Genomic DNA, 27596 nt, shown 5'->3' with positions numbered 1-27596 from the left:
GGTCCCGCTGCTAATGCAACATGCCAAACCTGCCTGCAGCAAACTGGCCTCTGGAAGTCAAAATGCTCCCAAGCAGGCTTGTCCTCTGTGCCCAGCCATGGGGTTCAACCAGCACAAGAGCCACAGATACTTCCAGCCTTCTAGCTCGTTGGCCTGGCAGAGGACGAATGGCTCCTTGACACAGCAACCTCCACAGCTCTCGCCTAGCACTGAGCAGAATGAGGTCCCACGGACATATTGCCAACTTCTGTTTTGGGAGACTTCAGGTGCCTTCCCGGTTCTTTTCATATGCAGGAGACCAGGCCTTAAGTCTAAGTCCTAGAGCTGCTATTTTTAGGCCTAGACACAGTACAGACTCAAGAAACAGGCCTAAATGAAACCTTTTACCATCCCTTTAGCTAAAGGACAATAAATGTTCATAGCAGTTTCAACTATGTCTCATGGTAAATAACTAGATACAAAGGTCCCTCTCAAAAGCATATTTGAGAGATGTCTTAAGATTAATAAATATAAGTTATACATATTTGAGAGTCTTAAAATGTGTCTTAAGGTTGGTATTGCAAATTATAAATGTTTAAGAGTCTAAAAATGTGTATTAAGGTTGGTAATGCAACTTATAAATGTTTGAGGGTCTAAAAAATGTTTTAAGGTTGGTAAATGCAAGTTATAAAGGATACAAGGTCTAAGGTGATTTAAGGTATCTTCAATAGGTAAAAAGGCTTAATATTTCCTCCTGTTGCTATGCTACTGTTGTATTGACTGTTCAGAGTTTTAACCTTTATTAATAGGGCTCTAATTTATTAATCTAACTCTGATACAAAAACATTCCACTATACCACATACTATTATGGTTCTAAGCTCAAGATTGTTAGCCTCCATAATATGTATACTTATACTAAAAGTTAAGATCAAGTGAGTTTCCCTTTAACTTCATAAAAGGCTTTTGCATTTTCAGAACTCACCTTAAAAATACTTATGCTGTTAACACAAATATGTATGTCTACTGCCTTTTTCTACAATGCAGAGTACAATTGTGATACTAACATGTCTAAAGTTTTATCTCCTTAAAACTTAAAGGTAATTCTTGTAAGCTGCAGAAAGTCCACCTAAATCCACCTCTCAGGTCAACTGGTCTCCAGATAAGTACTGCACTTATTGCCTATCTCAAAAGGTGGGACTTCTCCCCTTTACCTGGTTTTGGGACTTTCTTTCCTGGCTACCAGACTGCTGTTTACTGCATGCAACACTGGCTGGATTAGTGAGTTCTCCTTATTGACCAGCCACTAGATTGGTGAGTTCACCCCATTTTCTCAGCATAAATACCTCTCTTGGTAGGGGAAGCTTGACCGAAGAGCTCCGGCAAATTCATACTATCTTTTGAGACAGAGGGACAACCCCCCAGCTGTAGCCTTAACTGTCTAGGTTCGACCCTCTATGCTGACCTCCATTTTAGGGCCCTATTCTCCCTTGGGCAGTATGCCCCCACTCGCACACGGTTCCTTCTCCCCCTCTCTCGTTCGCTCATGGGAATACCTAGTGCTAGGTGAATTGTCGTGCCCACTGGGCACCTGTGCCCCTGTCTCTGGCCAAAAGCTGATGAGCTATTGGACCAGGTAGGACCCCTCTCGCTCAAGTCACACCTTGCCTTTGGGACACCTTTGGAAGGTCTCTGACTTCTCTGTCCCCAATGGGAGACGCCCAGACGCCCATCCCTCCAGATAGGATGTCCTCTGGAGAATTTCAGGTTTCTACACCTATTACCAGCTGGCACTAGGGCCTTTAAGTTTACACACTTCTGTAACCAAACCTCACCTCAATGACAGATGGAAAACAAAGCCTTCTTTAAATATTGCCAGTGATTGGGTAAATAAAAGTCCCCCCAGGTAGACAGAGGTTCCCATGTTTGAGTCTCATTGATCCAAACCTTCTACTTCTGTTTGCTCTCCCAAAAGTTTTCAATGTATACCTACAGGATTTTCTCCATAACCTACTCAACTTTATCTTTTGCCTATATATATATGTTTCAGTGTCCTGCCAGACACAGATGTTTCCTGTAGCCACAACAGCACCAAAGCAGCTACAGGTGTTCACTCTGACCTCACAGATTTCCAACAAGCTGGACCTACACCTTCCCTCCCAGCCATGGATGTTCTTGCAGACCCTGGAAAGCATCAAAGCAGCCTATTCTTCCTGGTCTTGGCCAACATTTCAGCCTTTTGACCTCCCTACAGAGCCCCCAGCGTCAGCAGGAAGTAGCCAGAAGAGAATCTACGCCCGTTATTCACTTGTTATTAACAAAAGGCTGAAATGGTGTGCTTCAGGACCGGGACAGGTGGCTCCAGGTTATTCCAGCATTCCCCAGTCCCTACCTGCTGCCTTGCATGGCTGGCAACTCTCTCCATTGACAACCCTCTACCCTAAATTTTCCAGGGCAGAGGCTTCCCTTACTCTTGACCTTGCAATCTGACCATTTTGTTGCTATAATTCTTCTCTCTCTCAACCCCTTGCATGACAACCAAGAGCTGCTTCCAATGAACCTAAATTTATATACTTTAATTTACCTTATAAAAAGCAGCCCAAGCTCCCCATTTTTAATTATAGAAAAAGGGAGGAATGTTAGTATTTTAGAACACAACCTGCTCCTGGGTTACCCAGCAAACTTATGATCTCATCATGTGTCGTTGGTCAGGTGGCCACACCTGGAAGGCGTGGTTATCTTGCCCCTTAAAAGGCCAACCCCGACACATGGTCGCTCTCTTACTCTTACACTCTATTACTCTCTTCTCTTACTCTCTCTCTCTCCCTTTCTCTCTCTCGGGGTACCCCTTCCCTTTTCTCTCTCTCTCTTCATGTCCTGCTCCCCCCTCCCTCCATACCCTCCTAATAAACCTCTTGCAGAGAATATCGTTTGACCAGCCTCATGCTTTTTAATAACTAACAAATACTCTCTAAAACTAGCTGCAGTACACAAGGCTCATGAGACCGGCTGCGGGGCCCTTGTTCTGGATGCAGAAAGCTGTGTCTGTGCAATGAACTCCTCCACACATATTGATATCTATGCTCTCATTCACTCAACAGTCACATAGCTGAAACCTTCCTACCCACTTCAGTCACTCCTGTCTACAGCAGTCCTCCCTTTGGCTAGCTACGGGAGAGAAGCGTGTAAAGAGAGATGAGAGCTTTTTAATAAAGCACATACATAGAGAAAATCTCAGTGAGCAGTGTGCAGGGGTGGTCCTCCCCAGACCCCCCTCCCCCAGCTTAACAGAGGACTAAACGAGAGACTAAGGGTTGGGACAAAATGCTTTTGGGAGACACAGAGTGGCTGGAGAATGGGCATCTCTGGGAGAAAGTTGCCCTTTCTTTCGGTTGCTGTTTTTCTTCCCTCTCATTAAACCTTCGCTTCAGACCCCACCCACACCCTATTTCCTCAAGTGCTTTCTGGCCTTTCTCACTTTTCCCTCCTCTGGAGTAGTTTGTAATCGTTTCAGAAGCATTTCTTCAGCACATTCCACAGGTGTCTTGCTCTAGCACACATTGGACTATTGCATCTTTACCCTCCAGCAGAGGACAGGCTGCTCCATCAATGTGAGTGCCTGTCACTTTAACCTGCCCAATTGATCCATGGCTGTTTCTCTTGCTCTATCAGGCAGGGCATGCTTCATCTACAACTCTGCTGCTCTGCAAAGCTCCCGAGGACCTTCCTTTGCTAAGTATTCATTATCAGAGACCCTCAGGGCCACCATGGACAGGAGCAGTGACAAATGAACTTTAAGATGTGCTCAGATGCTCCTCTCAAGTTATCGTTGCTCCGTCCCCAGCCGCCTCATCAACACCGGCAACAGTCAGGTATAATCAACACGAAACAAAAGTACAATACAAACCGACCGCAAAGGCAAATTAGATTTCTTGGGGTAAGGATGGGGCTTCTTGAAGTCAGTGAAAGTGAGTTTTAGGAATAGTGGGTTTATACCAGAAGATGTGAGTGATAGTATGAGGCTCTCGCAGAGTCAGGCCGCGCATCAGTGGCAGATGAAGGTCAGCAGGGATGAAAGCATGATGGACAATTTCTATTGGCATTTCATATCATGACACAAGGACTTTGGGAGTGAAAATCCTGAATATTTACAAAAGCCAGTATGAACTGAGATATGTAAAATGGTGCCATGATGAAGCTGTGTCAGAAAAAATAATGCCCCAATCCACACTTAGCTCAGACTTTGTTTATTTAAAGAATTAGACTGTCCTTGACCTTTTAGTTTAATTTGGTCAAATTAAGATCAGTGAGTTATTTTATAATTTAGCACATTTTTTTTTTTTTTTAGTTTCTAAGATAGAATTCCAGCCAATCTTTCCCCACATCCTATTATATCTTCCTCTGGTAATTTTATGCCTTTAAAAAGTGGGTATTCAATTTAAGCAAACCTTTTCTGACACTAATTATTCTCACACAAAAAGAACTTTTCAGTATTTGGATAAAGTAAGGGATTGATAAAGCATCATTCTTCCAGGACTAATGACCAAGAGCATATCAGGCAGAACAGAGGTAACTGGCTTTATGACCAATGGGTCCATGGGACCAAGCACGGGTCCATAGAACCAATTTCTCTAAGAATGGAGGTATCTCGTCCAGTTAGGGCGTAATGTCGGGATAAGCCTGCTCAAGACCTTAAAAAGGGAATGCCCAAGGCTGCAGAGGACTTCGCTTACCCACAAAGCACCAGACCGCAAACCGGATCCATGTGATGGTGGAGAGCTTTAGCATGAGATAGATATTCACCAACATGGCAAAGGCAGGCACAAAGGGCAGGCAGGGGGCCATGTACGGCAGCTTCTTGGGGTTCTCTGGCTGCTGCAGGATTACAAACACCAGCACACTGATCAGCAGCACCATCAGAACAACCAGAAGGATGGCCCACCAGCTCCGGCCCGAGATGTAGTCGGAGCCAAAGATGATGAAGGAGCAGAAGATGAACATGAGGATGAAGAGCAGGAGCACGCAGATCGTCACCGTGTGCCCTGTCGCCGCCGTGGGCCGGTCCATTTTGCCGGGAAGGCCCAGCCGGATCCTCATGGTGTAATAACGGGGTCCGATCAGCTTCTTCAGCTTGATGAGATAGATGTTTTCTGACTCGTCGGCTTCTATGCCCGTGCTCATGTCCACGGTGCCGTAGTTGGGGTGGTTGACGCTGTAGGTGGCCTTCTCTGATTTCCCTATGAGCATCTCGTTGTCTCCCAAGGACGGCAGGTTCTTGGCCCCACAGGTGTTGGTGGCTGGGCTGGAAAACTCCTCCCCCTCGCTCACAGGAGAACACGTTTCCTTCTCACAGTCAGCCAGGATGCCTTCCTTCTTCTTGGTGTGCTCCTCAGACAGGAACTTGACAAAGCCATCGATGTCACTCTCGGGCTGGTATCGGAGAAGCAGGACACAAACAGAGACCAAGGTGTAGGCGAGGAGCGTGCCGATGGACATCATCTCAATGAGGTCCCTCAGGCTGACCAGCAGGGAGAGCAGAGCTGCCAGGAACCCTGATACGATGCAAGCCACCACTGGGGTCTCTGTGTAAGAGCTCACGTGAGCCAGGAACCTGGGGGGAAGGTGCAAGCAGAGGGCTGAGGCACAGCACTCATGGTGACTGAGTCTAACGTGCCAGTATGTTAGAACTTCGATGTCATCAGCTAGCTGTGATTATCTCCTCCTGGCCCCGCCCTTCTGACAAATTTCTATCTTACCTCTGTCTGCTACTTTATTCCCAAAGTTTGGCTCATGGGATATCATTAGACAATTCACTTTAATTCCTTGATTTGAAGTTGTTTTTTTTTTTTTTTTATTAAAAAAAATTTTTTTTTTTAAAGCTAGAGCTATTTGTTATATGACAGGGTTGATCGCATCTTGGAGGTATGTCAAAATCTACATGGAAGCCCATGGACCCTGGGAAAACCTTCAGTCTGCAGCATTCCCACTGCTTGTTGGGACTGCATATTCTTACACGCCCTGCTACATCAGAATCTTTGCAGGTGATATCAGGCCAAAGACACCCCGAGTTTTCAAACCTGAGACACCCTGCCTTGCAAACAAAAGCACAGGGACGGAGCTGGTAAAATAGCCTGCTGTTTAAGAAGCTCATAGACTGGGCTGGAGAGATGCCTCAGAGGTTAAGAGCACTGGCTGCTCTTCCAGAGGTCATGAGTTCAATTCCCAGCAACCACATGGTGGCTCACAACCATCTATAATGAGATCTGGTGCCCTCTTCTGTTGTGCAGGTGTACATGCAAACACATTGTATACATGATAAATAAATAAATCTTTAAAAAAAAAAAAAGAAGCTCATAGACACAGGCTCAAGTCTGCCTGAAGAGGCGGCCAACCAAGGTGATAAAAATACCGGGCCCTTTTGCAGCAGGCTCTGTGAGCCTTAAGGAGGCTCTCCTGCCCTCCTCTCTTCTCTCCTGGCCCTGCCTCCTCCCTTGTCCCTTATTTTTCTCTTATGAACCACACAGGACTGTTAGTGTTCAAGGCCCACAGCATCTTCCTCTTAGTTGTTTTTAATGGCAGGAAAACCTCACACGTGTGTGAACTTGTCATACCATCACCACCACCAGCTCAGCCCCTTTCTTGATCTACCCAGAATGCCAGATGCAGCTGCTCACACCTGGTTAGATTCAGGGAACGAGCAGAGGAAGTGGAGCAGGAAGTGACAGCTAGTGGCAGAAATAAATGCTCTCTTGGCATTGCTGAGACCTACTTGGCCTCCCACAGTAAGCACTGGGAATCAAGAAAAGGGGAACATCCCGCTTTGTCAGTGGAAGGTAGACCAATTTATGGCTCTCAGAAAGGCTGGAACTTCAAAAGTATTGCTACTGTCAAAAGTCCGAGTGTCAGGGCTGGAGGGAGGTGTCTCAGTGTTTACGGGTGTGAGATGTTCTTCTAGAGGACCTGATTTCAACTCCCAGCACTCAATCGGCAGCTCACAACCATCTTTAACTCCAGTTCCAGTGCATCTGACACCCTCCTCTGGCCTTCAGAAGCACACGTGTGGTGCATAGAAACACGCTGGCCAATCGCTCAGATACAATTAAAAAGTCTGCGTTTCAGAACCAGACAGTTGCGGTTTCAGATCCTAGCCCAGCACTCATCAGCTGCAAGATTTGGGCTTTTCTACCTCTTTAATTCCTGGTATACCTATCTGCAAAACAGAGTGACTGTGAGAGGCAAACAGACCACAGGACGTAGAGCACCAGCTACACCGGCGTTCAAAACTGTTCTGCAGATGGTGCTTACGGGTGCAATTGCTATAATCTCACTAGAGGAGTTCATTCCCCTCTCTGATCACTGGATTTTTTCACCTTCAGGAGAGCTTTAGAGAGGCAAGCCAGGTCTCAGTACGAGGCAGGCCTAAGATATCTCCTGGATGGGTTCTTTCTTCTGAAAGCACTCTTATCCTTGATGTAGCAATTTGGACCTAGTGTCGCCATAAGGGAGATGCATGTCAGAGGAGGGAGAAGGACACACCTCAGTTGGTTCTGTGTGGAGGGACCCAGAGTCCACCGAGAGCCTGTTTCAGTCTGCACTTTTAAAATCCAGACTTTGGCAAGATGCTGAGTCTTTAGGAAAGGCAGACATCAAGATGTCTATCAGTGGGCGACAGTCCTCCTGGGTAGGAACAGAGGCATAGAGCACGTTTCCTGAAGACCCCTTACCTGAAAAGCAGCCCATCACCAGCCATGGCATAAATGACCCTGGGCATGGGGAAGAGGGAGCCCAGCAAGCTGACTGTCAGGCCTGCCACCGACCCAATGGCCACCACAAACTTTGCAGCGTAGAAGCCATGGGCCACGAACATCTCCATGAGAGGGGACTCCGTGTCAATGGCGTAATATGGCACCATCAGAGTTAAGATTATGCTCACCTGTGAAAACAGAGGAGACAGGCTAGAGGCAGAAGAGACTAACAGCATGGAGAGGGGCCCTGGCCTGGAAACAGAGGCTTCTGTGGCAGTTTGGATGTGCCATTAACTGGCCATGTGGCTTTACTTTAAACCATAGGGTCTCCATGCTTCCTCTCCACTTGTGCCGTTAGTCATTAGGACCAGATAGTCCCTGAAATGTCTCTGTGGACTTTTTGTATCACAGATGATTCAAGCCACACAGCAGCAGATCTTCCCCGAGACATCACCGAACGGAAGGAGCCATAGGCAGGCCCTCAAATGCTGCTTTTAGTAGGCATCTATCTATCTATCTATCTATCTATCTATCTATCTATCTATCTATCTATCTATCTATCATCCATCCATCTATCATATGTGTATTTTTGACACACATGCTAACATGCTTGCACGTCGTGGTGTGTGCATGGAAGCTGAAGGACATCTCAGAGCAACCCAGTTCTCTTCAAACACATGGATAGTGGGCGTCTGTCTCAGGCTATCTGCTTGGCAGCAAGCACCTTTATCCCTCGGGCTATCTTCCTCAGCACAAGACTAGTGCTTCTTTCGTTCCTTCAGGATCCCCCTGGTTCTTATCTGTGCTCCTCCTCACCCCCAGCCTGAGAGCGCAAAATTCTGAAAGCGTTTGAGACTTCCACAGACAGTGGGCTGACGTGGCCACATTAAGGACTCACATTTCACCTCCTCTGTCTGTCTTAGTGTTGAGGGTCCTGCAGGCCCTGACTGTGGCATCAGCATAGAATCCAATCGTGCTCTATCTGTGAAGCCACCGTGTCTCTTTTTAACCAGGATGCCCTTGATGGGGGACACCTGTAGGGGTCCCGTCTTCCTTTCCATGTCAAAAATCTGATATAAAATTGATTTCCTTAGCATTGGCCCTAAACAATGGGAGCCAGAAGTCACACGTGGCTGCCCCTGGCATGTATAAAACAACCCTGACACCGAGAAAGGGAACTGAAAGCCTGAAATGGGTAGGGTAGGTCACGTGTAGATGGACCACTCCTTTGCCTGTTCCTCAGGAGTCAAGGTGCCCCAGGGAGACTGTGCACGACCAGGGAAGACAGCAGCATAAGCCAGGACATCCCAGCAACTTGGTGTAGACTGGTTGTTTACTGACCAGTAGGAGACCAAGTGTTCCCCGAGGCATGGCTAAGGCCCGTGAAGTCAGAAAGAGAGTGGCCCTCAGGCGTCTATCATTGTCGCATTGCCTCTGAGAATGCAGTAGAGTGGTTGGAGGAGTGTGGTCAAGTCTCCCAGCAATTCTCAGAGTCTTCCGGCCACACAGCTCGGTCTAGGCTAAGCCTCCAGCTCTGTAGAGGTACGAAGGTACAGCGCCAGGAGTCATGTGTGTGCATACTGCCAAGGTCTGCCTCCAGAGGGCGGGGTGGATGATGAAACCATGGAAGCAGACAGGCAGGCCGAGGAGACCTGCTGCTCCTGCCCTGCCGTCTCTCCAACAATGTAGGGTACTACGAAGCCACTGGACTGTGTGTGCAGAGGGAAGCAATAATCGGCCCATTCATAAAATGTCCCGGTGGGCAACGAAATTTCTATCACTAGACAATCTTGTTTTGCATCTTGCCTTGTCATTTGGTCTAGATTCCTTAGGTAATGGCTAAAAATGATTTGTGGAGGGGGATAACGAGGGATGACATGTCTGATAGGCCGTACCCCCACCCTGACTCTTTCCTAATTGTAACGACTTTTAAATTATTACACACACACATGCACATATAAGTTATTGTGTTATATATCAGAATCTGTGGGGGTGGTGTCCGGCGAAACGTACTTTAAAACCAACCTCCGGATGCTGAGTTTTTCCTCATTGTGGTGCCCCAAATAGAGAGAGACTTTTCAGGACCTGGGAGTTTTTGTGTCCTGGTGGCTAGTCAGGTGGTTCTAGGAGCTAAGGACATGGTTGCTGAGGCTGACAATTCCTGTGATAGAAATTCTGCCGTGGGGACTGAGAGACGAAACTTGAGAAGTGTGGGGAGGAGTATACGCGTGGGAAGACCTGGCTAGCAGCTTTATTCTGAAGGGAACCCCAAGGCTGAGTTTCTAGCTGGTGTTAGAAGACTGAGCTGAAAAGAGCCGCCTCTCTCTCTCCAGATTTCAGGGCAGGAGTGTTTCCCAAGGACAGCGTGTTCTCTCTCTGTGGGAGCCTTGCCTCCTCGCTGCCGGGAAGCTCCCAGAAGACAGAAGACCATTGAGGGCTGCACACAGCAGCCACAATGCCCCTTGCACACCACCCGTTACTGCCAGCCTATGACCTGAGCTTCTTGGACGATAGCCCACTCCTTGCACACTGCCCCTAGGCATGGGGAAGGGTTGGGATGGAGACTTGAGAGGCACGGGCCGAGGTGAGGGCTTGGCTCTTCACTTTCCCTCTGTTTTGAGGTTCTGAGTTCCTTCTTGTCACTGATAGGTAGAGCTGCAGAGGCACACAGGGAACCAACAAGGAGTGAGGAGCATCTGTGTGTCAAAATCCTACAAAAGCCCCATTTGTTGCTGTTGTTGTGTGAGTGTGCGAGCCTGTGGGTGCCGGTGTGTGTACAGTATTGTGTAGTGGCTGGATGAGAACGTTAAGTATTCCTCAGGTACTGTCCACCTTTTAACTTGCTAAGCAGGTGAAGCTGGCTGGCCAGCGGGCCTCAGGGATCTGGCTGTCTGCCTCCCTGGCCCTGGGATTATAAGCACATACACCATGCCTGATTTTTGCTTTTCAGGTGAATTCTCGGGATGGATCCCATGTCCTTGCGCTTGCATGATGATGCCGAACCCTCTCTTTAACCCAGCAGCCACATTTTATAATAAAATCTAAAGCGCCGTAAAGAAGGTCCCGCCAGCATCTGGTACTTACAGACACATACGCCGTGAGGCAGATGACCAGGGACGCAGTGATAGCATAAGGGATGGATGTGTTGGGGTTCTTGGCTTCCTCCCCGGTGGTGGCGATAATGTCAAAGCCAATGAACGCGTAGAAACATGTGGCTGCCCCTTGCAGCACCTGTAAAGAAGACGACGTCTGTCAGGCTCAGAAGATGAGGGCAAAGCCATTGGCTTAACAGCGGTGCCCGCAAGTGCCCAGTGAGCGCTGCAGGGACCTCCTGCATGGCACAGGGCCCTGCGGAGGAACTAGCGTTCGGCACCCAAGCTCTGTCTAGTCTAGTCTGCTATATGACTATGGGCAATTTTCTCATGTGTTGTAGACAGGTGAGAATTCTATGGTCAAATAAAAATTGAATTAGTCAACATATTCAAATTCTTTTTGAAAAAAAAATCAGCATGTCGGCTCTCTGTTTTTTGGGGGGCATTGAATGTGGGGCCTCATGCACACTAGTGAGGTTCTCCACCACTGGACTACCTCTTTCAGGTGTAGTTCATACACAGCAAAGTTACGCATAGATTTTGTACGTTAGGTTTTATTCCCACCCACCAGTACTCAACTGTGATGTAAATTCCTGTAAGAGAGTTTTGGAAACGTGGAAAGGTACTTTTGACCACCTTGGATGCACTGGAGGTGAGGTGCTGGCCTTTTGTGGACAGCATGCATACACTTCCACGTAAAGTATTACTCTGCCTCAGTCCAGAGACAGATGGCCTCTGTGGAAACGTCTAGCTTGGAGGTCATACACGTTTTAGATCTCCAGTGCCTTTGAAAAGAAGATGGGGTAGAGATTGTAACTTTCCACTCCTTGAGGGGTTTGGATGAGCTAGTTGGGTATGAGGCAGGCAGCTGGGTAAGGCTGGGGATGCTAGTTACCCAGCAGCTCTTTCTTAGGTCTGTCTTAAAGGATTTGAGATGACCCCAAGGGTGAGTAGACCTTCAGTCAAGGCGTCATCGAAACGCTTCCATCAGGGACCACGTGACTTTCTTTTAAGTGTGCTTTCCTAACCTTGATAGTCTCACTGTCAACTGACAGTGAAAATGTGTCTCTTCAAATGGTTGGGGTGCCTCTGTGTGGAGAGACGGACTGGTGTGTTCTGGATGAAGACACAAACGCAAGCTCTGACAGGCGACAGGAGGATTCAGCAAGCTCAGAGAGGACTGCCTGTCCCCTTCCCCACACTGCAGTGTTCACTTTTATCCTTCCCCAGCGGCTTCTTCAGAAGCACAGAACAAAGCAGTAGATACGAGAGCCTGTGAGGTGCATCACAAATGTGAAGATCTCCTCAAGATGTCCAGGGTAGCCTTTGTCCAGCCACAAGATGAGGCAGCTTCTTATGGAGGCTCCCAACCGGGTTTGTTGTGTTTCAACATCCTAACTTAGGATTTCCAATTTGAGAGTTAGGGATATTCTTGGAAATTTGTGAGTATTTCTGGAAAAGAATAGTATTTTTATTTTTACTAGTCTTTAATTAAGTTTTAGGATTTTTTTGATTATGGGTGTACTATGATTTTCATCATCCGTAGAATCAGATATTTTCATATCAAGAGACTTTTGCAGAGATCTTTAACAATTCTTTCTACTGGTCTAAATTATTATAGTTCTTAGATATAGATACTAATAAAGAAGTATATGCCGTAACTAAGAATATGTATTACTTTGTTTCAATACAACTGTATAATAAGTTTCTGTATAATTAAGTTCTTCATTTGAAATTTAATTCTAAAATAGGAGACTGTAAGCTTCACCATATTCAAAGGGAACTGGAGCACAAAAAAAGAACTGCTCTACTCTGGTAAATCAAGTGGACACAAATTATTCCCTGGGAGGAGAGAAATCTACTTTTCCTTCAGCAAAGCCTTTTTATCAGGGAATGGAAAGTGCCACCAGCTGCCAGATGAAGAAAGGAAACAGTTCTTACTGCGTCATGTAAGCAGGTTCACAGTTTTGGACGCATGTTCATTTTCAATTGTCTGGAAAATATTCCTGATTTTCAAGGATGAACACCTGCTGGGATTGCAGGTTTGTGAGGCTATCTCAGTCATGGTAAAGCCATGCTTAAGGTAGGTCTTCACACACACACACACACACACACACACACACACACACACACCCTTCTTGTAATTTTATAGTGGCACAACGGCCAGTTAGACAGAGGCAAATCTACCTTAGAAGGGGAGAGAGGTGTACCATGTCACATGAGGAGTACCGGGGAGCCTGAGAATGTCTGACCTAGAAAGCAATCTAAGAGTTAGTGGCAGGATCACCCTCCTCCCTCACTTTGAAAGTGTTGAAAGGGCCAGCCATGTCATTTCTGGAGGGAAATAAGTGTTGTGGGCTCCAAAGGGGAACCGCAGAGTCACGCATGGAGGTGCACCTAGGTCCGCTGGAGTGTGGGCTTTGTAGACAAACAGACCTTGCTTGGTTGTGTCCTAAGCTAGCTGGGTGACCTAAGGTAGGTTTTTAATCTGTTGGAGATCAATTTCTTCACCACTAACATGGAGACAACTCACAGGGTTGATTCAAAGGTTAAAGGAGATGAATTACATTGCAGAATCTGGTATGTGCTCAATACATATTAGCTTTTATCGACAGTACTATTATTTCTACTGTGAATTTTTTCTAGGGAAGATGAAGCAAGGGCCCAAAGCCCTCCTCTGCTTGGAACATGACACATGTATTCTAAGCGCTACCACGTGCCAAGCACTATGATTGATAAGGAGAAGGAAGTACTCCGAGCTTGGCCTTGTGGCCTTAAAGTCCTGGGGATGCTGCAGGACCACAAATAAATAAACTGAATAATATTAGTAAGCATATATATTATTTGCAAAACACAAGTGCTTTTATTTTCCAAATGAATGAAGAAATGGATGATACTGATAATGATAAGACACTAAAAAAGGAACTGTGATCAAGCTGGGAACGGGAAATATACCTGCAAAGAGAATGAAGAGTAGTCTGAATTTGTGTATGTAGAATTAGAAAGCAATGTTAGTTGAAGAAAGTGCAGATCATTTCAAAGACAGGGCATTAGAGGAGCCTTCTGCATTCAACAGGCAACAGAAATCAACATAGATGATTTGGGGGGGAAATAAAACTAATGAAGGAAATAGAGGCAAGGATGAGGCAGCGTCCAGGCAGTGCCAAGGCACCAGCTAGGGAGGCTGAGGCGACCACTGACATCGATAAGCTTAGGGACCCAGGGCAGAATGGTATTCCTGGGATCCAGGGAGAGCTGGAGAGGTGGAGCTGGGCTGCCCAGCAGGGCCACTCAGCCAGTGTAAAGCCAGAGCAGGGCAGGAGAGAGGCGGTATTACCATGGCCTTGCTCTCTTTTCATCTTCTCCCTGTCTGATAACACCTCCCATTGACTAAACCCTACAGGCTCAACAAAGAAGAGCACAGGACAGATCTAAAGAGTTGGGGTAGACGAGGTTGAAGGAGGAGAACGGGCTGAGCCTAACACAAAGGCCAAACAGAGTCTGGCCTAATAAGACTGGTAAAATAAAATCAGCAGAAAGGTTGGCTTTTTAGTCAAGCCTGTTTTCTATTTTGTTTTGAGCAAAGTTTTTCCCCTGTGATCCTGGCTGCGCTCAGAGGCAGGACCCACTGACCCGGGGCCACTGGGATCATAGGTGTGCGCCACCAAGTTCAGTCTCTTGATTAGATTAGTTCTTGTCCTCGCTCTTCTCTGTCTCTCTAATGTCAGTACAAAGAGCCTTGAAACAAGACTTCGGAAAGACGAGATCACTAAAAAGCTGCCTCACTCTCTCCAGATCTCATCTGGCTGGGGCACCTGTACCACATGACAGGCCTCTGTGTGGCGGGCCTGGGCAGGTGCTTACACACATGGCTCAGAATGGGCTCACCAGGCCAACAGCTCTGCAGAGAAGCATCACAGAACATGGAGGGCTGTTGCTTAGTTGTCAAAGGCACTGTCCTGAGTGGCTTGCTACCCCACGTGAGGGTCCCTAACAGCTGCCCCAGGGCTGTGGTGGTGTTTGTGAAGCATTAGGTTAAGCTGGGCTTCCCATATTGCCTCAAGAAGCTTCAGATGCTAGAAAATAATTAGGCGCCTTTCTCTAATTTACTGCCAAGGTGACAAGACAAAATGACGTGAAAAGCATTTTCAAGCACCCTCATGCCCCAGCTCTATTAGCAGCCTGTCCACAGCGACAGTGGAATGTGTTAATAGGTTCCAACAAATGGATTCAGGCAAGGAGGCCATGAAAAATAATAGCTTTCCTTTGGAGGCCTTCAGAATTCCTCGCAAATTCTAAGTATGGACTATTTTTCCTGGGAGCTATTTGTGCTGGTAAAATATCTTATTTGGTTAAAGAAAAACCATAAGATAGCATCAAGAACAAATAACATAAAGGGCACACACATCCAGCAACGTTCAGGGCTGAGGAATTGCAGATGGAAGCAGGGGTTCAGCTGAGGGCCAGAGTCACTTGATATAGGGGAAAATGTTTGTTGTTCTTAAGCTCTTCAAGACCAAAGAAGCATTTGACCCAGAACCTTTAAGTGAGTAAACCATTCCTTAAGCTATTTTCTTTGGAAGGAGGTGGCTGGGAGAGGGTTGTGCTGGGTGGGGGTGGGGGGCATTGCCAGAGGACTGGTTGTTCATTAACCCTTTCATAGCATTTGTGAGTTGTGCTCAACCCAACGTAATGGCATCCTTATGATAGCCTACCTTACTTCCTCATCCCCTTCTGCCCAAAGCACAGTGCACCCCAAGATGTCTGGAGCTCTGCACCGGTCCTATAGTTAACAGTAGAGTTCAGAGTTTCCCCAAGCAGCATAGACATTAATGCAGCTGCCAAGTAAGCAAAGACGTTTGTCGATGTTTGCTAGGTAAGAGTGGGAAATGCGTTCACTACCGTGGTAGATGATCGACTCGTGAGAGGGTATCAGCCTTTACAATGTGTGATTTAAATTCACAGTGGCCTTGCTGGACAAGAAAAATGATCTGTGAGCAAAGTTGAGAAAGGGCAAGGCCAGGTCAATTCACTAGGGAGGATAAGTATGACGCAGAAATCCAAGGCCAGACTGAGAACAGGGAGATGAATCAACATCTCACATGCTGTCCATTTTGCTCAGATAATAGTTCTTTTTTTTTTTTTTTGTTCCTGCACAGAGGCACACATTTGTTTCCTTCGCGGATAATAGATATGCATTAAAAATCAAAATTCCCAGCCAGGCTTTTCTGGTGGCCAATGACAAGTCTCTCAAGTTAGGTCAGTGACCAGAGTTTTAAGCCAAGCTAGGTGATCTCAGGGGGCGCAAACCAGAGGATGGTGGAGTGAATATGGATTTTGGGTCACCCAGGACTGGAATTCAACTTAACTCTATTGCTTACTAAAACTCTTATCTTGGATGCTTTAAACTTTGGTGTAAAAGTGGAGATCATTGTTGTTTTTCTCAGGGCGCTCATAGAAATGCTAAACATTGGAAAGTCATTCTTCTTTTTCTACTTTATGCCTACATTTAGACTTTTTTTTTTTTTTTTTTTTTTAAATAAGAGCAAGTGAGAATCTAGGGTGCATAAATCGGGGCCTCCAAAGATGGTCTGATGACTCCATTATGAAGTTGTGGCCTACTGATTGAGAAAGGGTACTGATTCCCGAAGTGGAAGGGAGATGCCTCCAAAGAGAATGAAGGCCCCGGAACAGAGCACCAGAGAAAAGAAAAGGCGAAAGGAGGAGGAAACAGTGATCGTGCAGAAGTCCCCTCCCCCCTCACAGCGGGCGTGAGCTCCTGTGTCTTCAGTGCGCACCATTCACTCAGCCTTAGTGAAGATGAGACCTTGTTATCTCTTACTGTTTTTTTCAGCTCCGACATTCCAGGTCAGGGGCTGGAGAGATGGCTCTGCAGTTAAGAGCAGCAACAGGATGCAGAAAAGAGCAGCGCAGAATGGGGGTTTCATTCCTAGCACCTAAGTGGTGGCTCACGACCGGCTGTAAATCCAGTTGCAGAGGGTTTGCTCCCTCTTCTGGTCTCTGCAGGTACTGCATGCACGCGGTGCCCGGACAGACATACAAGTGGACAAAACACACACACACACAAACAAATCCAATATTCTAACCTTTCGTGAACGTTTAAGGAAAAACATGTAATATTAGTTGTCAGCCCTGGTTCAGGAGCGTCAGCCCTTGCCCTGACTGTCTAAACGAAGTGTGTGAGCAAGTATGTGAGCAGTCGCTCTGAGCCTTGTGTACATCACTTGTGTGGACAACATTGACGGGTCCAGCCGTCTAGAATGGCAGATGTACGCTCACAGCACGACACGGAAGAGCCAAGAGGCTATCCTCTTCTGCAAGCAAGTGGTACAAGTTTGTCTCCCCGCTTGATCATGAGAAGAGCGGAGAGCCCAGAAGTGAGCTGGTGCCCTGTCTTCCAGTTGGTCCTCAACCCAGGCCTCCCTTACAGGGCCGAGACAACTGTAGCGATGCTTTCATGAGCTACAATGAGAACGCAGTTGGGCTCCAGGAGACATCCCTTCTCTTCTCTCTTATAACTGGTTGTTTCTCTTCTGTGATAGGAGAAGAACAATTTGTATTATAAGAAAATGGAGCCTCGGGATCCAACAGTGCTTCTTTGTCCCTCTTTCTGGTTCAGAGCAATTTCAGTATTTGTTCGTCTCAGGGAGGAGAGATGCGCTTTGTGCTTCTGGGGAATCCCCCCAGAAAAGCAGCAAACTCGCAGGTTTGGCTTAACCGACTTGCCTGGTTCTCTGCACTGAGTAGCGTGGCACAGCTCAGAATAAACAGAAGTGATTTTGAATGTTCTCCAGGAGTGAGTTCTGATCCCTGGGTATCTTGGAGCAAAACCAGTGTAAGCAAAAGCTACAAAAGCAAATTGAGTAGAGCCCTGTATTTGCATTCTAGGCCAGCACCAGGCCAACCTGCCTCTCTGCGCCTCTCGATAGTCATTCACTTGTGAAATGGAAGGACAGGACTGGGGAACTTCTAAGATCCCGCCATCTGGAAAATTTCTGGTGAATTTTATCAATAAATCCACAAGATAAATATTTTTCAGTTACACTGTAGACAAGAAGCCAGGTGAGACTTACAGCCACTTCTTAGTATAGAGAATTTGCCACCCTGACTTACATTTTTAACCATCACCAGGTCCTGGGGATGGGATCTAAGGTTTCCTTTGTGTTCAGCTCACTAGCTAGACTGTTTGCCTCTTGCCCAGGACTTAGAACTGTCACTCTGCTGGGTCCCCTCAGCTGCTCTCAGGCCCCAGCAGGACTGTCTTCCCTGGGCTGGATGCTGGATTCTGATTTTAAATGAGTTCCCCCTAGTTTTACATGGAGGTGAACACAGCCCTTTCCCGTTCCTGCACTCTTCCTGGCGTCCTTCACTGAGTTGCCTATTTCTGTGCAAGGCTGCCTCTCTTAGCAGAGCTGAACTGTTCCTACCCCAGTCTTTGGATCCAGTACTCCTGGCTTTGGGTTCTGATTCTGCCACACGCCGTGCTTAGCAGGGAGCCCGAGGATCTCTCTGGGTGAGGATGTTTTCATCCTTCAGTCCAAACTGTGAATATTTTCCACTGATGTGCTGGTGTGATGGGATAAGGCACGCGGCGCTTAGCATGGAGGAAGGCACACGGAGAGGGCACCACACCAAATCTCCTCTTGTGATTGGTGTCGCCCGGGATGTCAGTGAAACCGGAAAACAAGCCCCAAATCAAAAGATCTCTTCAGAACATCCCCACTGAAAGAACATGTTTCCTTGAGAATGTGTCTTAGACTATTCCCGGCACGGAAGGCCCAGCAGCCTCTGAGAATGAACTCACCCCTGACCAGCCGTGGGGCAGGAACTGGCCCTCTGCCCAGTAATTGCCATTGATGAAGAAGAGGCCTGCGATCATGATGAACACCCACACTGCCAGGTTCAGCACGTTGAGGACGTTGTTGAAGCCCACGGAATTCTTCACTCCCAGAGCCACAACGATGGTCACCAGGACCGCGATCACCAGAGCCAGAAGGTCTGGGTAGGACTCCTCCCCTTTCCCTAGAGGAGGAAGCCATGGTTAATACCGTCTAAAGAGAAGAAAGGGCCCCGTGGACTCACTCTACCCCATTGCATCTGGGTTGTTGTGACCTTTAGAGCAGTGGTTAGTCTGTCAGGAAGAACAGCGAAGGCTGTCTGTCTGTCTCTGTGTGCACACTTATATGTCTGACTGTTACGGTCCATAAGCAGATATAAGTGCTTATCTGCAAATGAGGAAGTTTGGGACCCAGAGAAGGTGACCTGATACCATAGCTCACAATTAGGGTCATACAACACGACAGCCACGGTGTACTTGTGGAGGCATGGCTAGCACATGTGCAATCAGTCAGGAGCATCTTGGGACATTTGAGGCACAGGTAGAGGTCTAGCATAGCCTCTGGAAACTTCTCTGCCTCCATTATGGTTAGCCTCGTAATCTGTAAGATTTCTATCCTATCCCCACAATCCTTTCTTTATTAGCAAGCTTTAAAATGTACATATTTGAAAGTATTTTAAGTGGCTTCTCATTTGCAGGGTGGGGCTGCAGAGAGAAAATGCCCAGAGCACAGGGCCTGCTGGTCAGCCCTTGGTCAGTGGACTCCTGCCCTCTACGGAGCAGAAGAGGCGTTGCCTCAGCAGCCAGAGAACCTAGATTCTAGCTGTACTTTGGCCAACAGCCTGCAGTGCAGCCTTGGGCACATTGTCTCGTCTTTCTGGACCTCATCTGCAAAGTGAGCGAGAAGGATGACTGATTTTGGGTCATTTCAAAATTAAAATGTTATGAAATCAGAACAGAGCGATGATTTTTGTGCTTGTTATTGTAGCAGTGGGGTGACTAGCAATTTAAAGAAAAGATTTTTTTTTTCTGTTATTTGTAATGGTGTGTGTGCCCTGAAGCTGGAGATGCAGGATCTTGTGAGCCACCTGGCATAGATGCTGGGAGCATACGGAGAAACAACAAGTGCTCTTAGCCTCTGAGCCGTCTCTTCAGCCCTGGTCAGTGCTTTTGTCCAATAGTCTCTGAGATAAGTACACTGCAGTAAAATGTGTGTGTGTGTGTGTGTGTGCGTGCATGTGTGTGCTTTAGGGAGCTCAAATGCACCACATAAACACTGTCATACTGAGGTCCATCCCCAACTACTGGGAAATTCTGAGGAAAGACTCCAGAGCTTCTTCAGCTATTAGTATGAGTCCTGTGACTATGGAAGGATGCACCAGGCATCAGGATGGAAAGCTGGCGGCAAGTGACAGATGGTCCGTCTCCCGCCATTTGTTAGGTGACCTCTGACCTCTCAGTTCTTGTTCAGTAACGGGACACCTTGTGGATGTTGGTTGGACTGGAATTGAAATTTTTTTATTTGTAAGTGAAAACGTTTACTTATAAAAAATTGGGAGGAAATTCACAAGGAAACCATGATGAAGTTTCTCCAAATTTCTTTGGTTGCATTAGTTTATTTTTTATATAGCTGTTGGCAAGGTGAATGCACAGTACAGCCTGCGTCTTTGATATGCATTGTATTAATCTTTAGTCCATGCTATGACCTCTTTAGTTATCTTTTTAGTTGTCAGTCATATGACACGTATCCACAATTTACATGGCCATTTGTCTCGCTAAAGTATATATATATATATATATATAATTTTTTACAATTGAGCACTCATAATCTAAAAATCCACAATTTGAGATGCTACAGAATCTGAAACTTTTTAAATGGCAGCCACAATACCACAAGAGAATAAAATTTACATATGCAGCAAAGCTTTATATATTATATTTAATAATATTTTCTTCAGGCGATGTGTCTAAGAGGTTTATGAAAAACTAGTGAATTTCGTGTCAGGCCTGGGTGTCGGTTGCCAATCCCAATATCTTATATGTATATTGGTAAGTATTTCAAAGTCTGAAAAAACCCTGAAGGTAAAAGTAATAATAAAAAAGGTACTGGTCCCAAGCATCTCAGATAAGGGGTGTACACCTTCTAAGAATGAGACTGGAAAGAACATCTTTTTATACGAATTATATATTCATGAAAATTAGAATAATTTACTTAGAGTGAAGGACTGCTTTGTAAAAACAAAACAAAAAGAAGCACTTAAAGTTCTTGACACATTTTTTTTCCAAATCAGGGTGTGTATGTGTGAATGTACATGTGTGTGTGTTCGTGTGTGTGTGTGTGTGTGTGTACTGGGGATACCAGGCATATTTTGCCCACTGAGCAGCCTCTCCAGCCTCCACGCTGCGTTCTTGGAGGGGCATTTGTTCACCTGGCTCAGGGATTTGCACGTCAGGGGAAAGGACGGCGCACTCTCACCCAGGCCGTTGAGGGTTCCCACTGTGTCCACCATCCAGCGGCTGATGCTGTGGTTGGCCAGGGAGTCGAACATGCTGCTCAGAGCGCTGGCGCCAGCCGCAGTGCCGATCAGGTATTCCAGGATCAGGTTCCAGCCGATGAAAAATGCCACAAACTCCCCAACAGTGACATAGCTGTAGGTGTAGGCAGATCCTGTGGTCTTGGGCACTCGGACCCCAAACTCTGCATAGCACACACCTGCAAGGGACAAACAAAACAGGTGGTGGGCTTCTGCAGAGGAGCTAACATCTTGGTGCAAGAACGCTCCTAAGAGGAAGATGTTAGGGCTCTTTGGGCCATTAGCATCAATACTCAGGAGTTTATGCGTAGCCACAATGACGGGGAGATGTCATTGAGATGTGCTTGCACAAGCCTAGCTGAAGGAGCTTGTTACGCACCTAGGCTATAAACCCATATATGCCACTCATATATATAATAAATATAACTATATGATACACATACATCTAAATTAATAGGTATTATATAGTTTATTACCTCTAGAGCCACGACGAATCAACGAAATGCAGGAGAAAAGCGCTGGAATGGAGAGACAGTGAATGCTGGCTGCTTTAGTGTAAATGGTTCTTTGTCATCGGTAAGAGCGAACCTTACAATACTGACAAAAAGAGGGCACCGGAAACCAGAAGCCGGTATTGGAGTGATTTCTTGTCCTTATCAAGTATCACGTCCTGTACATAGCTGCATGCTACTCATTCATCCTGCTGATGGAGTAGCAGGTCTGTACCTGCATCACGACAGACATGACGCATGATAGACAGCACTGGGTTACAGCAGCTTCATGTCCCAGCCCATAGCAACTTTTCAGCCCCGGGAGGGTCTTATGGGACTAAAGTCATGTAAATGTCTATCGCTAAAACACTGTTATGCAGACAGGACTGCATGCGACGCCATTCTAGCCATTTCCAATCTCGCCCCCTGGAAACCTAGTTTGGGTGTTTGGGTCTTTGGACCTTCTGAGACTGGGTCTCACTGTGTATCAGTGCTGTGAGGAAACGCCCTGACTAGAAGCCACGTGCAAGAAAGGGTTGCACTTCCAGGCCGGAAATCATGAAGGAACTCAAGGCAGAAACCTCGAGGCAGGAACTGTGGAGGATGTTGTTGCTGGCTTGTTCTCTCTGGCTCATGCTTACTTGGCTTTCTGATACACCCCAGGACCTGCCTAGCGGTGGCATTGCCTACAGTGGGCTTGGCCTCTTCATAACACTCAAGATATTCCCCACATGATAGTCTGATTGGGACAATCCCTCTTCCCAGCTGACTCTCAGCTGCAGAGTTGACAATAAAATCTAACCAGGAGAGTAGCCCTGGCTGGCCTTTGAGTCACTCTGTAGACCAGGCTATCCTTTATCTTGTGATAATCCTACTGCCCCTTCCTCCCAAGTGCTGGGATTATAGGTGTGCATTAGCCTGCCTGGCTTCCAAAGTCTTTTTAGCCATTGTACTTGGGAAGACAAAACGAATTTGCCTGAGGATTATTGAGAAATAATCTTTCTTTAGAAAAATCCTCTTTTATTGTATGTTTCTATTGTGTTTCTCTGGTGGGAGAAATCCTGAGTGCAGGACTAAGTTAGGATGACCCCACCAATGGCAGCAGGGTTAGACTGCACAGTGACAGCTTCCTTCTAGTTTTCCACATTAGGGAAGATGCTCTTCCTTTGAGACGGATACTCTAAGCCAGCTGTGGAAATACTGTACTGTAGCAAAGGGGGAAGACAAAAGTGCACATATAAAAACATAGTTACTAATAAAGAAAGCCCCAGCTTGGACGAGGCTCAGAGAATGTCGTGGAAGAGGGAGCTGGAAGATTGTAAAAGCCATAGATAAGGAAATAGTGTCTTCTGGACACGACAGGGCCATTGCACCCACGAGCTCAGCAGCAGTAGCTGCTGCTTGTACAAGCTTGCACGAGATCAAACCAGTCAACAGTCAACCATGCGTGGGGGAGGAGCTTCTGAGGCCGCAGCCCAGTTGATGTCTGCTTGGAGAGAGAGAAAGAGGGAGAAAGAGGGAGAGAGCGAGAGAGAGAACATAAGAGAGATTTTATTTTATGTTTTTAGGGGTATGGGCTCTAGACAGTTCGCTCACACTCCAGAAGCTAACCCTCCACCTGCACACATGGGCCGCACTGATTGGACACTGTGGGCTACAAAGAATGCCGTGAAACACTGTCTTCCAACTTGCCGTGGCCATTGCAATCACAAACATACACTTCCTGCACAAGATCTGGCCTGTCAGCATCCCGTCATGGAGGTGTGAGGTGCCGAGGAGGCCTCATACTTTCCTGAGGAGCTATTGGCCGCTGATGGACTTTGGGGGAAGGGGGAATAATTTCCCTCAGTGGTGTAGCCACTGATAGATTGTCTATGCTGTATTGAACAATCCCCTCTCCATGCTCATATAACAATCTCAATTAAACTCACTGATTAACACACACACACACACACACACACACACACACACACACACACACACACAAGCTGCAAGTAACAAAGATTTCCTGACCCTGAAATCGCTGTATGACGTGGGAAGGAGCTTAGTGCTCAGCTGGTCTCATGCTGCTGAGTATTTATGTGATGGCCTTTGGTGCCCTGGAGAGGTGAGCCTGGTCTTCATGGAGGGCGGGGCAGCTCTGTCTGTTCTGGTGTGAGCTTTGGGCACAGCTTCTCCTCATCTCAGTGGACCAGGAAGCAGAGAGCTTGGCTGGAAGCCTACTCTGCTACAACAGTCAAAAGCCTATCTGTCCCCAGTGATCCACTGCCTCCGCCAGCCAGCCATGCCTTCCTTTCCGAAGGTCCTACACCCTTTTAAAACAGCACCACCAGCTGGAGACCCAGGGTTTAAACATGTGAACTCATAAAGAACCTTCAAACCAAGACACATGTCAACTGCTCATCAGCTTTGCTGTGTTCACGATTAAGCTGGGGCTGTAACCAAAACTTGGTAATCAGTCTTGACAGCTTTCCAATTCATTCATTGCATTTACCAGAGTCGCTCAGGAAGTAACATCTCTGCCTATCGATGTTAGATTTGAGATAAAAGGTAAACAGGGGGAAGGCATTACCCCCTTCTGGTGGACCTTTATAGTCTTTTGCAGGTGCCCTTATGTTTCTGTGATGAAACGTGGTGGCTAAGAGCAACATAGGAGAGGAATGGGATTATTTCAGCTTACAGCTCACAGTCTATCACTGAGGGAAGTCATGGCAGGAACTCAGGCAGGAACTGAAGCCGAAACCATGGAGGAGGATGCTTGCTGACTCACTTAAGCTTAGCTTCTTAGATAGCCAGTGACTATTTGCCTAGGAAATGGCACTCCCCACAGTGGGCTGGGCCTTCCTACATCAACTGTCCGTCAAGACAACCCCCCATTGACATAACCACGGGCTAGTCTGATTAGGACAATTTCTCAGTTGAGATTTCTTTCTCAAGTGTCTCTAGACTGTGTAAAGTGGACAGCAACGAGGGCGGGTTGCATAATGAACTCTAAAGTTGACAGCAGTGGTGGTTTTCCGTATGTGCAATTCCAAATTAAGATCAAATGTGCATTGAATCCTAGGTATATCTGGCCTTGCTCACTCGGGCGCATGACATGACTTCACTTCAGCCTTGGTTCTGAACACACAACATGTCCTTTTTACATGTAAATATATGTAAGTGCCACACAAATCCAGCTGTCATGGTCTAAACCACCTGGGCTCAGCTTAGAGGCCATTGTATGCTATTGTGCTGGCTAGTTTTATGTTGACTTGACCCAAGAGTCATTTGGGAAGAGGAGGTCTTAACTGAGATTGTCCTGTATGCAAGCCTGTGGTGCATTACTGATTGATGATGGATGAGGGCAGGCTTAGCCCGCTGTCGGTGGTGCCATCCCTGGGTATAAGAAATCCAGGGTATTATACATCCTGGCTTGTATGAGAAATCAGGCTGAGTGAGCCGTGGGAGAGCAAGTCAGTCAGCAGCACTCCTCCGCGGTCTCCTTACCATGCCCTGCCTCCAAGGTTCCTGCTCTGCTTTAGTTCCTGCCCTGACTTCCTTCAGTGATGCACTGTGATGTGATAACTGTAATCTTTCCCTTTCCTCCCCAAGCTGCTTTTGGTTATAGTGTTTTAACACAGCAATAGGAACCCTAAGACTGTTATGAACTGCATCATTTTCACTATGTACATAAACTTTTCTGTATTTACAGAAACAATGGTTTAATTGCAGAGAATAAAAATTTTAAATATTTTCCTGCTGTCATTGTGCAGCGTCTAAATAGCAATTTAGTATAATTTTGATTATAATGTGTCAGAGTGCTTGGTTTCACAAAATTGTTTATGAGTTGATGACCAGTTTATAAAAAAATGTTAAATGAATTTCATTTGAAATTAGGATAGGATTTCTCAATTTTTCTTAAACATGCCTCATTTTTGTACTAGATATCAACAAGAGATAATATTCTCGGCATTGACAATCATAAGATCAAAAACCATGCTAGGTGGCGGTGGTGGCAGCACACGCCTTTAATCCCAGCACTTGGGAGGCAGAGGTAAGGTGGCCTGTAAGTTTGTGTCCCTCCTAGTCTACATAGTGAGTTCCAGGACAGCCAGAACAGCCAGGGAAAAGCTCCACCCCCCCAAAAAAAAAATCAAAACACTAACTCTGAAAATGTTGAAGATGATTTATGTCCTAGAACAGCAAAATACTCATCTAAGCACAGCCATCTCCTGTGTTAGAATGTTAGATTTTATAAATTGCTTCTGAGCTGGTGACCAGTTTATAAAAGATTTTTTTAAAATATATTTTTTGCTTTAAATTAGGATAGAGTTTCCTAAATGGCCTTAAACATTTCTCTCTCTCTCTGTGTGTCTATGTATACATGTTACAATGTGTGTGCATTTATGCATATGTGTTTAAGTATGTGGACAGTTACGCTGCCGTGTGTGTGTGAGTGTGTGTGTGTGAGTGTGTGTGTGTGTGTGTGTGTGCACAGGTATTGGTGTGTGTATTTGCAGGCGAGAGCACAACCTTCAGGAGTCAGTCCTCTTCTTTCTCTTTTTGGTTCAAGGGGATTGGGCTCAGGTTACCAGGCTTGGCAGTAAGGGCCCTTACTCAATAAGCCAGCTTGCTGACCCACGAATGCAAAAGTTTAATGAGAGAGTTTTCTAGCTCTTCAGTCTCAGGACCTGCTGTGCTGCCCTGGGGTGGTGGGGTGGGCAGATGGATGAGTCTATGATTGTTCACCTCTCCATCCAGTTCCTGCTCAGTGTTACTTATCTGCAACCCTCAGCCACAGGAGGGAGTCCACCCTGGACCACAAACTACAAGGGTGTAGTTTGGTGCTGAGCCCCAGGCACACCTTTGACAATGTCCTCTCCAAAACAGGCATTTTGCTAAGACTGGTGTCACCTGTCTCTTAACGTTTATAAAACCTGTTTCTTTGATAAGTTTCCAATGGGGCTAAGACATCCTGCATATATTACCAGGCGGCTGATCCCTTTGAATTGTAATTGCGACTGGGGTATGAGGAGAAATTACTGCACCTTTAGAGTGTGGCTCCTGTTGGAAACATCTGCTTTCTCTGTGACACTGAATTTCAGATGTCCAATGGTGCCCAACCCAGCTGTGTCCTCTGAGAAGCAGGTTTCTGGATTCTGAGAAATTGTTTTTCTAGCTTCAAGTTACATGCAGCTAACTCAGGCGAACTTGTCCTCATGCCCCCTTCTGTGATGCTCTAGGCTAGCCAGAAAAATTGAGGGTTTTCTGTTCAGGGAGTGATGCATTGGGTGGTGCTCCCTCCCACCTCCTGCCACCAGCTCTTACCTGAGCAACCTTGCTCACCCCGTGCCTGTCACAGAAACCCAGGCAGGTTTTACAAATGTGTCTGGAGGAGAAGCAATTTGTCTGGGACGGCCTCTGCTTCTTTGTGTCAAAGAAGAGACTTATGATTTCTCTGCCAAATCAGGGCCCTGATGGACAGTAACTGCCTGTGTTCAGGGGCAGCTGGCACCACCATCAGTCAGGGAGGGCCCGACAACATCAGCGATTGAACCTGACGGGTCTCCAATTAAAGTTGGGTAAGGAACAGAGAGTCCCAAATCCTCCAAGTCATGAAACCAATACAGCAACATTTAAATGAGAAGGAAACCAGCTCTCCTGATAGAGAATTGACTTCCAAACTGGGTGAAGTGGAAAAATTTGTTCACTAATGCATGACTAACCTACATGCTTACTTGTTTTCCTTGAAATATGCATTCTTGAAAATATTTTAGGGGTTATCAGAGGTAGAGTTTCCACCTTAAGATGAGTTTTTGTTGAGGTTTGCTCGTGCCATGGTTAGTAATCTGATGTGGGACTTAGCTGGTTGCCCTGAGGGTTAGCTGTTCCCGGAGCCAATCACTTGACCTTAGCT

At 46.5% G+C, this 27596-nt stretch overlaps 1 protein-coding gene across 1 annotated transcript in view; it reads right to left on the bottom strand.

Annotated features, from left to right (window-relative positions):
- Slc7a14 (solute carrier family 7 member 14) overlaps positions 1–27596 on the bottom strand; it is a 119501-nt gene that overhangs the window by 20410 nt on the left and 71495 nt on the right. The window contains exons 3-7 of the mRNA XM_021632002.2: positions 21149–21385; positions 18640–18857; positions 10807–10953; positions 7702–7910; positions 4711–5588 (exon numbers count right to left, since the gene is read on the bottom strand). Of these exons, the coding sequence (XP_021487677.1) occupies positions 4711–5588; positions 7702–7910; positions 10807–10953; positions 18640–18857; positions 21149–21385 (1689 nt within the window). The remainder of the gene's footprint in view (positions 1–4710; positions 5589–7701; positions 7911–10806; positions 10954–18639; positions 18858–21148; positions 21386–27596) is intronic.

Source organism: Meriones unguiculatus, chromosome 2, assembly GCF_030254825.1.
Source record: "Meriones unguiculatus strain TT.TT164.6M chromosome 2, Bangor_MerUng_6.1, whole genome shotgun sequence".
NCBI lineage: Eukaryota > Metazoa > Chordata > Mammalia > Rodentia > Muridae > Meriones > Meriones unguiculatus.
This window is presented reverse-complemented; position numbering and strand designations above follow the sequence as displayed.